The sequence below is a fragment of the Hypanus sabinus genome, chromosome 1 (genome assembly GCF_030144855.1).
Source record: "Hypanus sabinus isolate sHypSab1 chromosome 1, sHypSab1.hap1, whole genome shotgun sequence".
Taxonomy (NCBI): domain Eukaryota; kingdom Metazoa; phylum Chordata; class Chondrichthyes; order Myliobatiformes; family Dasyatidae; genus Hypanus; species Hypanus sabinus.
Window position 1 is genome coordinate 40,244,989 of NC_082706.1, and position 13,193 is coordinate 40,258,181.

The 13,193-nt window shown below is 41.2% G+C and overlaps 1 protein-coding gene across 1 annotated transcript in view; it reads right to left on the reverse strand.

Moving 5' to 3' along the window:
- Window positions 1-671: 671 nt before the first annotated feature.
- LOC132398189 (histone-lysine N-methyltransferase PRDM9-like) overlaps window positions 672-13,193 on the reverse strand; it is a 32,500-nt gene continuing 19,978 nt past the window's right edge. Inside the window, exons 9-10 of the mRNA XM_059977310.1 lie at window positions 832-947; window positions 672-744 (exon numbers count right to left, since the gene is read on the reverse strand). Coding sequence (XP_059833293.1) covers window positions 672-744; window positions 832-947 — 189 coding nt within the window. The remainder of the gene's footprint in view (window positions 745-831; window positions 948-13,193) is intronic.

Genomic DNA, 13,193 nt, shown 5'->3' on the forward strand with positions numbered 1-13,193 from the left:
AGATGCAGACCCAGAAACAGCCTCTTAACTGATAACTCACTGTCTATGTATGAATTCAGTCAACATCCCATTACATGGATACGATAGTAATTAACTCTCATTTTGGGTGTGTTGGTGGGAATATCCAGCCATTTGAAAACTCCATGCAAGTGCAAAGACGCACTGGGAGGCCATTATAACCATAGGAACTATAGGTCCCAATATCTTTTTTATTTAACATATAAAAATGTGCTGTAATATTTGGTTGTGGAATCTCTGTCTACTCCCCCACCCACCTCTCCCTCTTTTCAGTGACTCCAAAAAGCTTGTGTGTGTGTGTGAAATACAAAAATACTTGATATCTATCAGCTGGGTCTCTCTGGTGACTTTGTTCACATAACATGACTCTCACTACTTTAATTTATGAAGACCAATGTGCCAAAAGCTTTCTTCATGATCCTGTCTACCTGTGATGCCATGTTCAATTAACTATGGACCTGTATTACAGATCCCTTTGCTGTACCACACTCCTCTGAGCCCATCCAGTCACTGTGTAAGGCCGACTCTGGATGGTCCTACCAAAGTGCAACACCTCACCCTTGTCTGCATTAACTTCCAACTGCCATTTTTGTTCATGGCTACAGAATCTCTTGTTCGAGTCTCCTACCAACACGGCTGTCCTTATCTAACCTTCATGGTGAATACCAAGACTCAGTTATTGTACCACAGACCAAGCTGTTGTTGCTCTCCTCTGAAAGGCTGAACCTACAAAAATATACAAAATGTGATGTCTGTTAATGAGATTAATGCACTCCCTATCTTTCCTGGTCATTGCTCAATTACCTGCTGTACCTTTGTTGTGTCCATTTGCTAATGTTTCTGTTGGTGATGCTCTCAGCATCATCAAAAGTCCTGAGAAAGTTGATCTGCAGTTCCAGCTGCTTGACGCTGCCAGCCAGGATCTGCAGCTGGACACATTTCCAAAAAGGATAGTCACCATGAATACTGGGAGCTTCCCTGATCTCCCATCTCCTGCAGGAGGAGCAAACCACTGCCCCGAATGCCATCACGAAACCATCAATAGTACAAAGGAGGCAACGGTTTTTACCTTGAAACTTCTCAGCCTCCTGAGCCAAAGCCTCATTACTTTCACCTCAATGACAGGCACTCCTTAATGGCTGCTTCATTCTAGCTCAGTTTTTTAAAAAATCCTCTCTGGGGTCCTCTGGGTCCAAAAGTAGATAGGCCTTCCCTTGTATAACTACTTTTAAAGCTTCTCAATGGGGTAAGCTTGCAATACCAGTTGGGACCAAAAAGCTGAAGTCTCCTCTTGCCTGAAATCAACTAAAGCCATCACAAAGAAAAAACAGTGAGAAGACAGCATGTTTACAAAATATCCCCCACAGCTGATAATCGTCAATGCTGAAAGGAAAAATAATGCTGCCTGCTGAGACCAAACTCGTCTTCCAGCTCACTAGCATTATTTTAACACTGCTGGTGTCTTGGCTTGAGGTAGGAGTTACTGGAATTGGAAAGCCAACTAGGAGCAAAGTCTTTTGAAAGAATTCCTCCCCTCTGACAACCGAGAGAAATGGTCAACATTGTGCCTTTTATCCCCTTTCTGCTGTTCCACTGATTCTCACATTACTGCACAGACTAACCATAGAAGCATCCTGTATTCTCTGCCTTTTCCTTCCTTCTCACCCATTTTCCCAGCTGATTCAGTCCCCATCAATCTCCCTCCTGGCATACTGCCCCTCTTTCAGACTGATTTCTTCAACCCATCATTTTAGAATGCTTTTAATGTTAGTGGTCTGTAAAATATCCTCAGAGCTGTGGTGTTACAGTGTTTAAATGGCCTATTCAACTTGTACAAAATCATTCAATATATTTCTTGAAGCTCATTTGCCATATGATCTCCTTTTCAGGAAGCTTGTTATTGAAGTATTTTACTGTAAGTCCTAGGGGTCTCGGCAACAGAGAGTTGAGTCAAAACAGTTTAAAAACTTGTTTGCAAGTAAGGACGCTTATTTAAAAATATGGGCATTATATCTTACATAAGAGATATAATTGAATAAAAGGGAGACAATCTCCAGTAGAGTGGCTATTTTAGAGCAGGTATGTGAGTCTGAATTGAATTCAGTTTATTAATTACATCCTTCATGTACATGAGGAAAAATCTTTATGTTATGTCTCCATCTAAATGTGCAATGTGTAATTTATAATAAATAATGTGTGAAAGTGCTGTGTTTGTGCTCCTAGGAGGCATTTAACAAGATGTCACACATTTATTTGTTTATTGGAGTACAGTATGGAGTAGGCCCTCTGGCCTTTTGAGCCACTCACTGCACAGCAACCCACTGATTTAAACCTAGCCTAATCATGGAATAATTTACAATGATCAATTACCCTACAAACTGGTATGTCTTTGGACTGTGGGAGGAAACTGACACGGTCGCGGGGAAAATGTACACACTCCTTACAGGCAGCAGTGGAAATTGATCCCAGGTCATCTGCAGCATAAAGCATTGTGCTAAACATTATGCTACCATGCCGCCCCAAGGCTGCTTAACAAAATAAGAGCCCCTGGTATTACAGGAAAGATACTAGCATAGATAGAACATTAGCTGATTGGCAGGATGCAGAATGGGAATAAAAGGAGCCTTTTCTGGTTGGCTGTCAGTGACTAGTGGTGTTCTGCAGGGTTTGCTGTTGTGACCACTTCTTTTTGTGTTATAACGTCAATAATTCGTGTAACGTTCTCCTTCACGTGTAACTGATAACGCCGAATTCAACGTCGAGATAAACCAGTCAATGAGACCAGATCGCAGTAAGAATAACCATTTACTGTTCACTCTTCACATTAACATATGGTGAAAACTGTTGATAAAACAATACAAGATTGATACAGTATTTGTTCCTTCCTTAATATCACATTTCAATTGTAAATACTTGCAAAGGTGACTATAACTACATTACACTAAGGTGCAGTATACAGGGAGAGTTTACCTGCTCCATTGACTACTTTAAATACACTTCCATGCAAACTATCCGCAACTCTTTAACTAACGAAAGCATAAACATTATCGACCGTCGTTACTTCTAACAGGATCCGCATTAACATCTTAGTTCAACATATCGATTATCTATTAACTTACAGCGTTGCTCTCACTGTGATTTCTAATGCCTGCAAAACAACTTCTGCTCAGGTGTGCCTCGTGGTAAGCCCCCACCCTCGCGCTAATTTCAAACCGGTACTTCCCCACAAGACGCGGCGAAACCGGATGTGACGTCATCGCATGCCGATATATTTTACATGCAATGAATATACTTTAAACACTTCTAATTCTAACTAGAAAATACTATTGAATGAATTACTAAGCGAAAATATTATAAACTAAATAACTGTCGTAAAGACAGCACAATTCGGATAATGGAATTGATGGCTTGGTGACCAAGTTGTACAAGTACCAAGTGTTCAGGAAGCAGGAGGACTGCAGATTAGGATAATGGACAAAGAAGTGGCAGATAGAATATAGTTTTGGGAAGTGCATGGTCACACCTTTTGGTAGAAGGAACAAAAGCATAGACTATTTTCTAAATGGGCAAAAAATTAAGAAAACCAAGGTACAAAGGACTTGGGAGTCCTTGAGCAAGTTTCCCTAAAGGTTATCGTGAAGGTTGAATCTATAGTGAGGAAAGCAAATGCAATGTTAGTATTCATTTTGAGAGAACTGGAATATAAAAGCAAAGATGGAATGCTGAGGCTTTATAAGGCATACCTTGGAGTATTGGAAGCAGTTCTGGGCCCCTTAACTATGAGAGGATGTGCTGACATTGGAGAGGATTCAGAGAAGTTTCACGTGAATGAAATGGGCTATCATATGAGGAATGCTTAATGGCTAGCCAGTATTCCCTGGAATTTAGAAGAATGAGCGAGGATCTCATTGAAACCAAATGTTAAAAAGCCTAGATAGAGTGCATGTGGAGAGGATATTATCTGTAATGGGAAAGTCCAGTACCAGAGGGCACAGCCTCAGAATAGATGGACATCCATTCAGAACAGATATGAGGAGGAACTTCTTTAGCCGGAGGGTGAGTTTGCTACAATAAGTAGCAATGAAAGCCAAGTTACTGAGTGTATTTAAAGTGGAGATTGACAAGTTGGTGATTAATCAAGGCATGAAAGATTACAGGGAAAGACAGGTGAATGGGAAAATAGATCAGCCACGGTGAAATTGAGTAAGCCTGATTGGACAAATGACCTAAGTCGTCTCCTATCTCTTACAGTCTAATGCCCTTAAACGAGTAAGTAAGTTTTAAGTGAGCCAAATGTCCAAACATTGGGATCTCCAGTCAGTGTTTCTGGACCCCTCAACCAGAAGATAAACTGTCTCAAAATAAGGGGTAGACTGCTTAGGACTGAGATGAGGAGAAACCTCTGGAATCATCCTGGAGCATCGGGGTAACCAATGTAGGTTTTCGCAAATAAAAAGACACAAAGTGTTCTATAAGAGAAAAAGTAGTAATTATTTATTGAACTCCAAAATAAAGCAGTAAAAACTCTTTACATCATAATGTCATCATGGTAGGTCAGGTTCTTAAAGTGAACCCCAACTCAATGATGGTGGCTGTGAATTATGTACGTTTCCACTTATTACATTACCCTACACCTCCTCTTCTGTCGGGGAGCCAGTTTGGAATTCAGCATCCTAGATGTCAATGGAAGCTCGGTTAATTTATTCAGAGTGAGTGTAAAGCATGACTGGATTTTTAAGTGAATCAAAGGATAAATTAGTACAAGAAAGTGCATCAGGCAAAATCAGGATAAATGAAAAATAAGCCTTGAGAGGCCTGGCAGCATCATCCTGTTATTTATTCTCTCGAAAGAGTGCAGAGAAAATGTACACAGATGTTGCTAGGTCTTGATGACCTGAGTTACAGGAATAGGTCACAAATTTACTCCCTGAAGTGCAGTAGAATGAGGGAGATCATATAGAGGTATACAAAATTGAAGGTATATATAGGGAGAATGCATTCATGCTTTTACACCTCAGGTTCAATGAGATAAGAGTTAGAGGTCATATGTTTTAGGTGAAAGGATCTAAGGGGAACCCCAGGGGGAACATCTTCACTTAGAGGGTGGTGCAAATGTAGAATGAGCTGTCTGTGGATGTAGTGGAAACATGTTCACTGTAATTTTTAGGGGAAGTTTGGCTGGATACATGGGTATGTGAAGTGTGGATGGCTGTGGGCCAGATGCAGGGAGATTCAGGTAGGCAGAGGAAAACAAACATCAAAAAATCTGCAGATGTTGAAAATCCAAAGAAATACACACAAAATGCTGTAGGAACTTAGCAGGTCAGGTAGCATCTATGGTAAAGAGTAAACAGCCGATGTTTCAGGCCAAGACCCTTTATCAGGACTGAAAAGAAAGGAGACCAGCATAGCACAGACAAGATAGGCTAAGAGCCTTTTTCTGTGCTATAGTGCTCTATAACTCTCCCCCTCTTTATTGATCTATTTAGCTGACTTTGAATTTGTCTTCATCTCTTTCTCCCTTTATCTGTGGTGTGAGTTCTACCATTGTTACATCAGCCTCTCTTTTGGACCCCATCTTTCTTTCTACCTTGGTTATTCTCTATACACCTCACCTGTTTGTCTCTTTCTCAGAGTCTCCTTTTTGCTACTCTCTATAGGTATAGAAATTCTATTCTGCTGTACAATATTATTAAAAGAAACAAGTGGAAATTTGAATCAAGGTGAGATACCTTTAAGCACTTGACGATCAAAAGGCATAGGCAAGTTGAACAGATAAGTAAAGAACAGTTCCACTCACAATCCTGGCCATTTTCTTTCTCCTGACTTTTAGTAGATACAGGAGCTTGAAAGCCAAGGTACCAGACTTAAAAGAGTGTCTTTACCCCTGCTACCAACTTTGAACCATACCCTGCCTGTGGTACGGTCCTATCCTCTGACTCTAAACTCTACTTCCCTCAGTTACTCTGTTATAGTTTGCATTGTTTTGTACTGCACATACTCTACTATCCATGCTCCACCCATTTTGTGCCTGTATTTAAAATACCACTGTACAGTTTACTCTGTGTCACACAAGGAATTTCACAGTAACCTGGTATATGATAATAAACTGATCTGATGGTTAATCTGAATTTTTATACATTAACATAACTGAATGAAAGCTTTAAAACCAACAAAAGGTTGATTTAATGAAGGTATTAGTATAGACTGAGAAAACAACTGCCATATTATATCTTCACCTCCTAATAAACAATGTATTGTTTTTTTCCAAGCAACACACACAAAACGCAGGAGGAACTCAGGAGGCCAGGCAGCATCTATGGAAAAAAGTACAGTTTTGGGCTGAGACCCTTCGACAGGACTGGAGAAAAAAAAAAGATGACTAGATTTTAAAAGGTGGGGTAGGGAGGGGACGTTGATGAGTGAAGTGGGATGAGGAGGCATGAAGTAAAGAGATGGGAAGTTGATTGGTGAAAGTTTTAAAGTGCTGGAGACAGGGGAATCTAATTGAAGACAGAAGGCCGTAGAAGAAAGAAAAGGGGGGGGGGGAGGAATATCAGGGGGAGGCAATGGGCAGGCTTGGAGATAAGGTGAGAGATGGAAAAGGGGTTGGGGAATTATGAAGGGGGGGCACATTACTGGATGTTCGAGAAATCAATGTTCATGCCATCAGGTTGGAGGCTACCCAGACGGAATATAAGGTGTTGTTCCTCCAACCTGTGTGTGGCTCATTGTGACAGTCGAGGAGGCCATGGATTGACATATCAGAATCAATTCCCCCAATTTAAGGCCACTGATCTCACAATGTAGTCTCTTTAATACTCTAGAAACTATCCAGTTTATAGAGAATCTATGTTCAGTATATACAGGTAACTTTGTAGCTCCATTTTCCCATCACTTTACTTTACGCCTGACCTGTCTTTAACTAACTACAAAATTCCAATGAATCCTACAAAAGCTACTGGGTCAGAATCACATCCAGGCACGGTATAACTCTTAATATTGTTACTGAGTTCAGCAATTTCAGATAGCCAGCCTTTCCAGTTTCTCTTAGAACTAGATAGCTCATGTCACAGTTTCCAATTCTGTAAAAGCATGATCAACAGAAGCATTAAATCTGTTTCACTGTCAAAACTGATAATGTAACTTCCAAATACAAGTTTTAAACTCTTACAGCACAATCCTCCCTTTCACTACTTAATCTGTTGTATTTCCCTTATCTCTCTCACTATCAATCGTTACACCAATATTCCATTTCAGTAACCACCATTTTTAAATTAATTTAAACATTTTACTGTATGTTTAAGCTGTCTCACATCTCACAGCACACTGACTAACTAATGGAAATTATCCTGATGTGTTCTGAAGAAGGGTCTTGGCATTTTATGTGTGTTGCTTTGGATTTCCAGCATCTGCCCAATTTCTTTTGTTTATTGGAAATTAGATCATAATTTGAGGAAACAGTTTCCAGAAGATGATTGGTGATAGGTTCCATAGCATATTGTGAACTTTGCTTATCCTGTTGGATTTTTTTCAGGAAAATTATTTTTCCTAACTTGCTGCTGCTTGCTAACTTCCTGTTCAGAGTTTGTAAAATGAGTCTTACATATCAAACTAGGCATAATTTTCAAGTGAAGTACTATTACAGTCTACTTGTATGCAAGAATATAAGTCTACTTGTATGCTTTCATAAGTCAAGGGATAGAGTTTAAGAGATGCAATGTAATGATGCAGCTCTATAAAACTCAAGTTAGGCCACACTTGGAGTTCTGTGTCCAGTTCTGGTCACCTCAGTATAGGAAGGATGTGGAAGCATTGGAAAGGGTACAGAGGAGATTTAGCAGGATGCTGCCTGGTTTAGAGAGTATGGATTATGATCGGAGATTAAGGGAGCTAGGGCTTTACTCTTTTGAGAGAAGGAGGGTGAGAGGAGACATGATAGAGGTGTTCAAGATATTAAAAGGAACGGACAGAATGGACAGCCAGCGTCTCTTCCCCAGGGCACCACTACTCAGTACAAGAGGACATGGCTAAGGCGAGTGAAGTTCGAGGGGGATATTAGAGGAAGGGTTTTCACTCAAAGAGTGGTTGGTGCGTGGAATGCACTGCCTGAGTCAGTGGTGGACGCAGATACACTAGTGAAGTTTAAGAGACTACCACATAGGTATATGGAGGAATTTAAGGTGGGGGGTTATATGACACAACATTGTGGGCTGAAGGGCCTGTAATGTGCTGTATGTTCTATGTTCTATGTAAGAAGATCACAATAACTTGTATCTGATTTCCTTTGCTCTTATGCATGGTGGATCATGCTGTGAAAGTAAACTTGTAAAGCAAAGAACTACAGAGACTGAAAATCTGGAGAAGAACATAAAATGCTGTAGAATTTCAAATGGCCAGGCATCCTCAATGCAGGGAAATGGACAATTAACATTTTGAGTTGAGGCACTTCATTATGACTGGAAAAAGAGGGGAGACAGCCAGTATAAAATGTTCAGGTGGGGAGAAGGGGGAAGTTCTGGCAGCTCATTCCATATATTCATCACCCTAAGATGGAAAAGGTTATTTCCTTTTCAATTTTCCCTCTTACCCTCAAATTTATCTTCCTGCGTAGAGTTAAATTGATTCCTCCTTGGTATATGCTATGATGTCTAAAACAAAATAGAAGTTTGAAGGACACAATGGTGTTAAGTCTGGAATGTGCGTATGTTTGAGAAAGTACAAGGGAGCCAGTGCACAGCAATGTTTTGAGAACTTTGTCCGAGTACCAGTCCACAGCCTCTATCTTCAGTCTAGAACAGACTAGAGCAAATAATAATGGAAAATCACGTTTGCCTGTGGAAGTATAAGGTTTTGAAGGGTATAAAAAGGGGCAATATTTTTCTCTGAGTGTGAATCTTCTCTTAAGCCGGTCACAACTAGAGCTAAGAGCAGGAGTTAGAGACGAGGACATTGAAGAGAAAGAGACAGACACACAGAAACAGACTGGAAAAGCTATTGATCTGTCAGCTCAATTGGCTATTGTGGAAGGACCAGCAATGGAAACCCAAGTACTGATAGATGCATTACCTCTATTCCATGGGGGTAGCCTCCAACCTGATGGCATGGATAGCAACTCCTCGAATTTCTGGTAATGCCACTCCTCTTCACCATTCCCCATCCTCTCTCCCCTTTCTCTCGCTCACCTTATCTCCTTGAATGCCCATTGCTTCTCTCTGGTATTCCTTCCTTTTCTTTCTTCCATAGCCTTCTGTCCTCTCCTTTTAGACGTTCCCTTCTTCAGACCTGTATCTCTTTCATCAATCAACTCCCCCCCCCCCGCTCTTTACTTCACCCCTCCCCCCTCCTGGTTTCAGCTATCACCTTGTGTTTCTCTCTCTGCCCCCCCCCCGCCCACTTTCAAAATATATTCCCCATCTTTTTTTCTCCAGTCCTGCCAAAAGGTCCTGGCCTGAAACTTCAGCTGGACTTTTTTTTTCCAAGATACTATAGTTTCTCCAGCAATTTCTGTGTTTCTGTTTGTAAATAACACTATCCTTTGTATTTCTGGTCAGATACTAACTGCATTTCATTGGCTTTGTATCTGTACTCGGCACAATGACAATAAAGTTGAATCTAATCTAATCTAAAACAAAATTTGAATGAATGTGCTCCAAGGACATACAGTGCGGATTGTTGGCCAGAAAGATTGACAATCAGTGAACAGGAATAAAGGCAGCCATTTTGAGACTGTCCTTGGAGCCTGCATTTTGTAAACTATTTGAACTGATTTCTTGCTCTGGGATAATTTAATCAAAGAATTGGAATGCGGACACATGGGAGCTTTCTGCTAATGATCTGCTAAACCTGAGGCTATTCTCAGACAAGGAGCAGGCTTTCAGGAGGAGCAATTTGTAATCTCATTAGACTCAGTGTGTGTGTGTCACCTGATTTAAAAAGAACAAAAGGCACCAGTCTGATGGCAAAGGCCATAGAACAAACCTGACTGTAGCCCTGGACCAGAGTCAGAAGCCAATGTAGTTCAGCAGACCTCAAGCCAACATGATGGCCGTGCAATATTTGAGCTGACAAGTGTTTTAAAAGTAAGCTTTAATACAAGGGAGCAATAATTGTCTGGAGACTAACCATTGTGGATGTAGAGTACCCCAAGGACATGTAGAGGTTGGATCGGGAGCACGAGGAACACCTGGCTAGTCTAGACCTCTTTCCCAAGCATTACCTTTTCTATTCTTTGACTGGTCAGAGAAGCTTGTTACATGTGCACACAGGTATTTGGTTGTGTAAATTCACATGTTTTTTACTGGTGTTACGTACCCCGTAACTGGGTGTCTTAACAGCAAAATTAGAAGTGTCCATTGGAGTCTGGTATTATTTTCAAAACAATGTTTATTAGTAAAATATACGAATCAATATCAACAATGCAAATATACAGATAATGCACGTTAGCACGCTAGCAATAACTAAACCTAAAAGTGTGGATATAATAATAATCAATAATAAAAAAGCTCTATCGATGTCTGGGGGATAATGAAATATCATGGGAAAGTATAAAGTTCAGTTCAGTTTATACAGGCTGAGGTAGTTGTTGGTCGATGTATTGTAATTGTTGGAGAGAGAGAGAGAGAGAGAGAGAGAGAGAGAGAGAGGGCGAGCAAACAGTGACAGCTATTGTCTTGCAAACCTTCCTTTAAGTTCTTGATCCGTCGATGTGTTGTTGTGGCCATTCAGGTATGACCCCTCTGTCCTTTAGCTAGACTGTTCTTCTATGGTGGACTCATCACCCAGACAAGGGTAGACACACTCACAAGCCCGGCCTCACTATAAACGCTGTGAGTTAAAATTGACCGATCCTTCGTTCGGTCTCCGATGCCCCACACTTTTCTCGTTGGTTTCAACACTTAAACAGTGCTCACTAGTGTGCCTCTTGGTGCGTCTGAGGGGTGTCTCCCCAGACCTCACTTTTATCCCTACTCACGGGGTCTCAGATGTCAATCAGTTTTGAATGGTTTAGCCCATCAAACCAGCCCACTCCGGCTGTCCACTGAGGAATTTTAATGAACAGAATAGCACCAAGTAAACAGCCCTCTCCGGAGCCGTAAGTCTTACAGGAGTCATAATATGGTCTCTCTCCCCCGGTGTTATCTCGCCCTTGTCTGAAGCAAATGTTCCAGTCCCGGTATGTTCTGTTCCATCTCTTTCTCTCTCATTAACAGCCTGGCAACAGTAACGGTTTGTAATTCTCCCAGGGGAGGGGGACATGGGCAACCTTGCACCCTTCTGCCCATCAGAACTGTTCATCCTTCGTAACACCCCCATCCTTCTAGGAATTTTCACCAAAGGGGAAAATTAACTAGTACAGCGTTTTACAGGATTACAGAGTTCAGCAAAAAAAAAATACAGAAGTGTTCTTAGCTATAAAGTAATACAGATATACCTTCACTTAGCATCTAGATAAACAGTCAGTGATTACATTGTAACTTCCTTTAATATGTTGTATCTGAGTATCAAACTCTTGTAGCATCAGACTCCAATTTAATAATCTCCTGTTTTTATTTTTCATGTTAGCCAGGAATACCAAAGGGTTCTGATCTGTATAAACAATTAAGGGTCTTTGTGCTGAACAAAAGTACACTTCAAAAAGGTTGTTTTGCCAAAACAAGTGCCAACAATTCTTTTTCTACAGTAGAGTAGTTCCTCTGGTGCACATTGAACTTCCGAGAGAAATACACTACCGGGTGTTCCACCCCATCCCCTGCTTTCTGCAATAGGACTGCCTCTGCAGCCTCATCACTTGCATCAGTCGCCAGGGGGAAAGGTTCTAACAGGTCAGGTGCCTTTAACACAGGATGATGGCACTGTATGGTTTTTAACTTGTCAAAAGCATCCTGACAAGAATTGTTCCACTCAAATTTTTCTTCCTTCTGTAGGAGTTTTGTAAGCAGGAGGGCGATATCAGCAAAGTTCTTACAAAATTTTCGATAGTACCCCACCATGCTCAAAAATCTTCTCAAGGCTCTCTTATTTGTTGGTACAAGAACCTCAGAAATAGCCTGTACTTTTGCCTGCACAGGAGCCAACTGCCCCTGCCCTACCACATACCCCAAGTAGGTGATTGTGGCATGACCAAATTCAGCCTTTGCAAGGTTCACTGTAAGTTGGGCTGCAGACATTCTTTTAAACAGGTTTTCTACAGCTTCAATGTGCTCACCCCAGGTGTCATTCCAAACTACCACATCATCAATATAAGCCTTGGTATTTGTTAACCCTTTTATCACCATGTCAATCATCCTCTGGAAGTCCCTGGTGCATTTTTCATTCCGAACGGCAAGACGTTGTACTCGTAAAACCCAGATGGGGTGACAAAGGCTGAAATTTCTCAAGCCCTGTCCATTAAAGGAACACACCAGTATCCCTTCAACAAGTCAATCTTAGTGATGTCCCTTGCCTTCCCCATTTTATCAATGCAATCGTCCATCCTAGGGATAGGGTAAGCATCTGTCTGCGTGACAGCATTCACCTTTCTGTAATCAGTACAGAATCTTATGGTACCGTCCGGTTTCGGTACTACCACGCAGGGAGAGGCCCACGCAGAAAAGGATTCACGAATTATACCAGCAGCTAGCATAAGCTCAATTTATTTTTCTACTAGCTTGCTCTTTTCCAAATTCATCCGATAAGGGGATTGTTTAATAGGCTGGGTCAAGGTAACAATGACATCATGCTCTGTTCCTTTACACCTCCTTGGAACATCTGGACATAAATCTGTATGCCGTTTAATGAGCTGTGTTAACTGCTCTCTTTGTTCAGGCTCCAAGTGATTGACTTTATCAGCAAGGTTGACTAGAATAACTGAGTTCACTAGTCTAGTGGGTATTATACTTATCTTTTCAAAACGCTCTGGGTTCTCCTCAGCACTCTTCTCTACCTCATCAGTTTTCGTGACTGCACCGACCTCCGCGGGGGTCATTTCATGATAACCTTTCAGCATGTTTACATGAACCAACTGGTTTGGCTTGCGTCTATCAGGGGTTTCAATCACATAATTCAGTGAGTCTATTTTCTTACACACTTTGTATGGTACTTGAAACCTCGCCTGTAGTGGGTTGGTAACTACAGGGAATAGGACCAAGATCTTATCGCCCACGTGAAATTTTTACTCTCGGGTACGTTTGTCA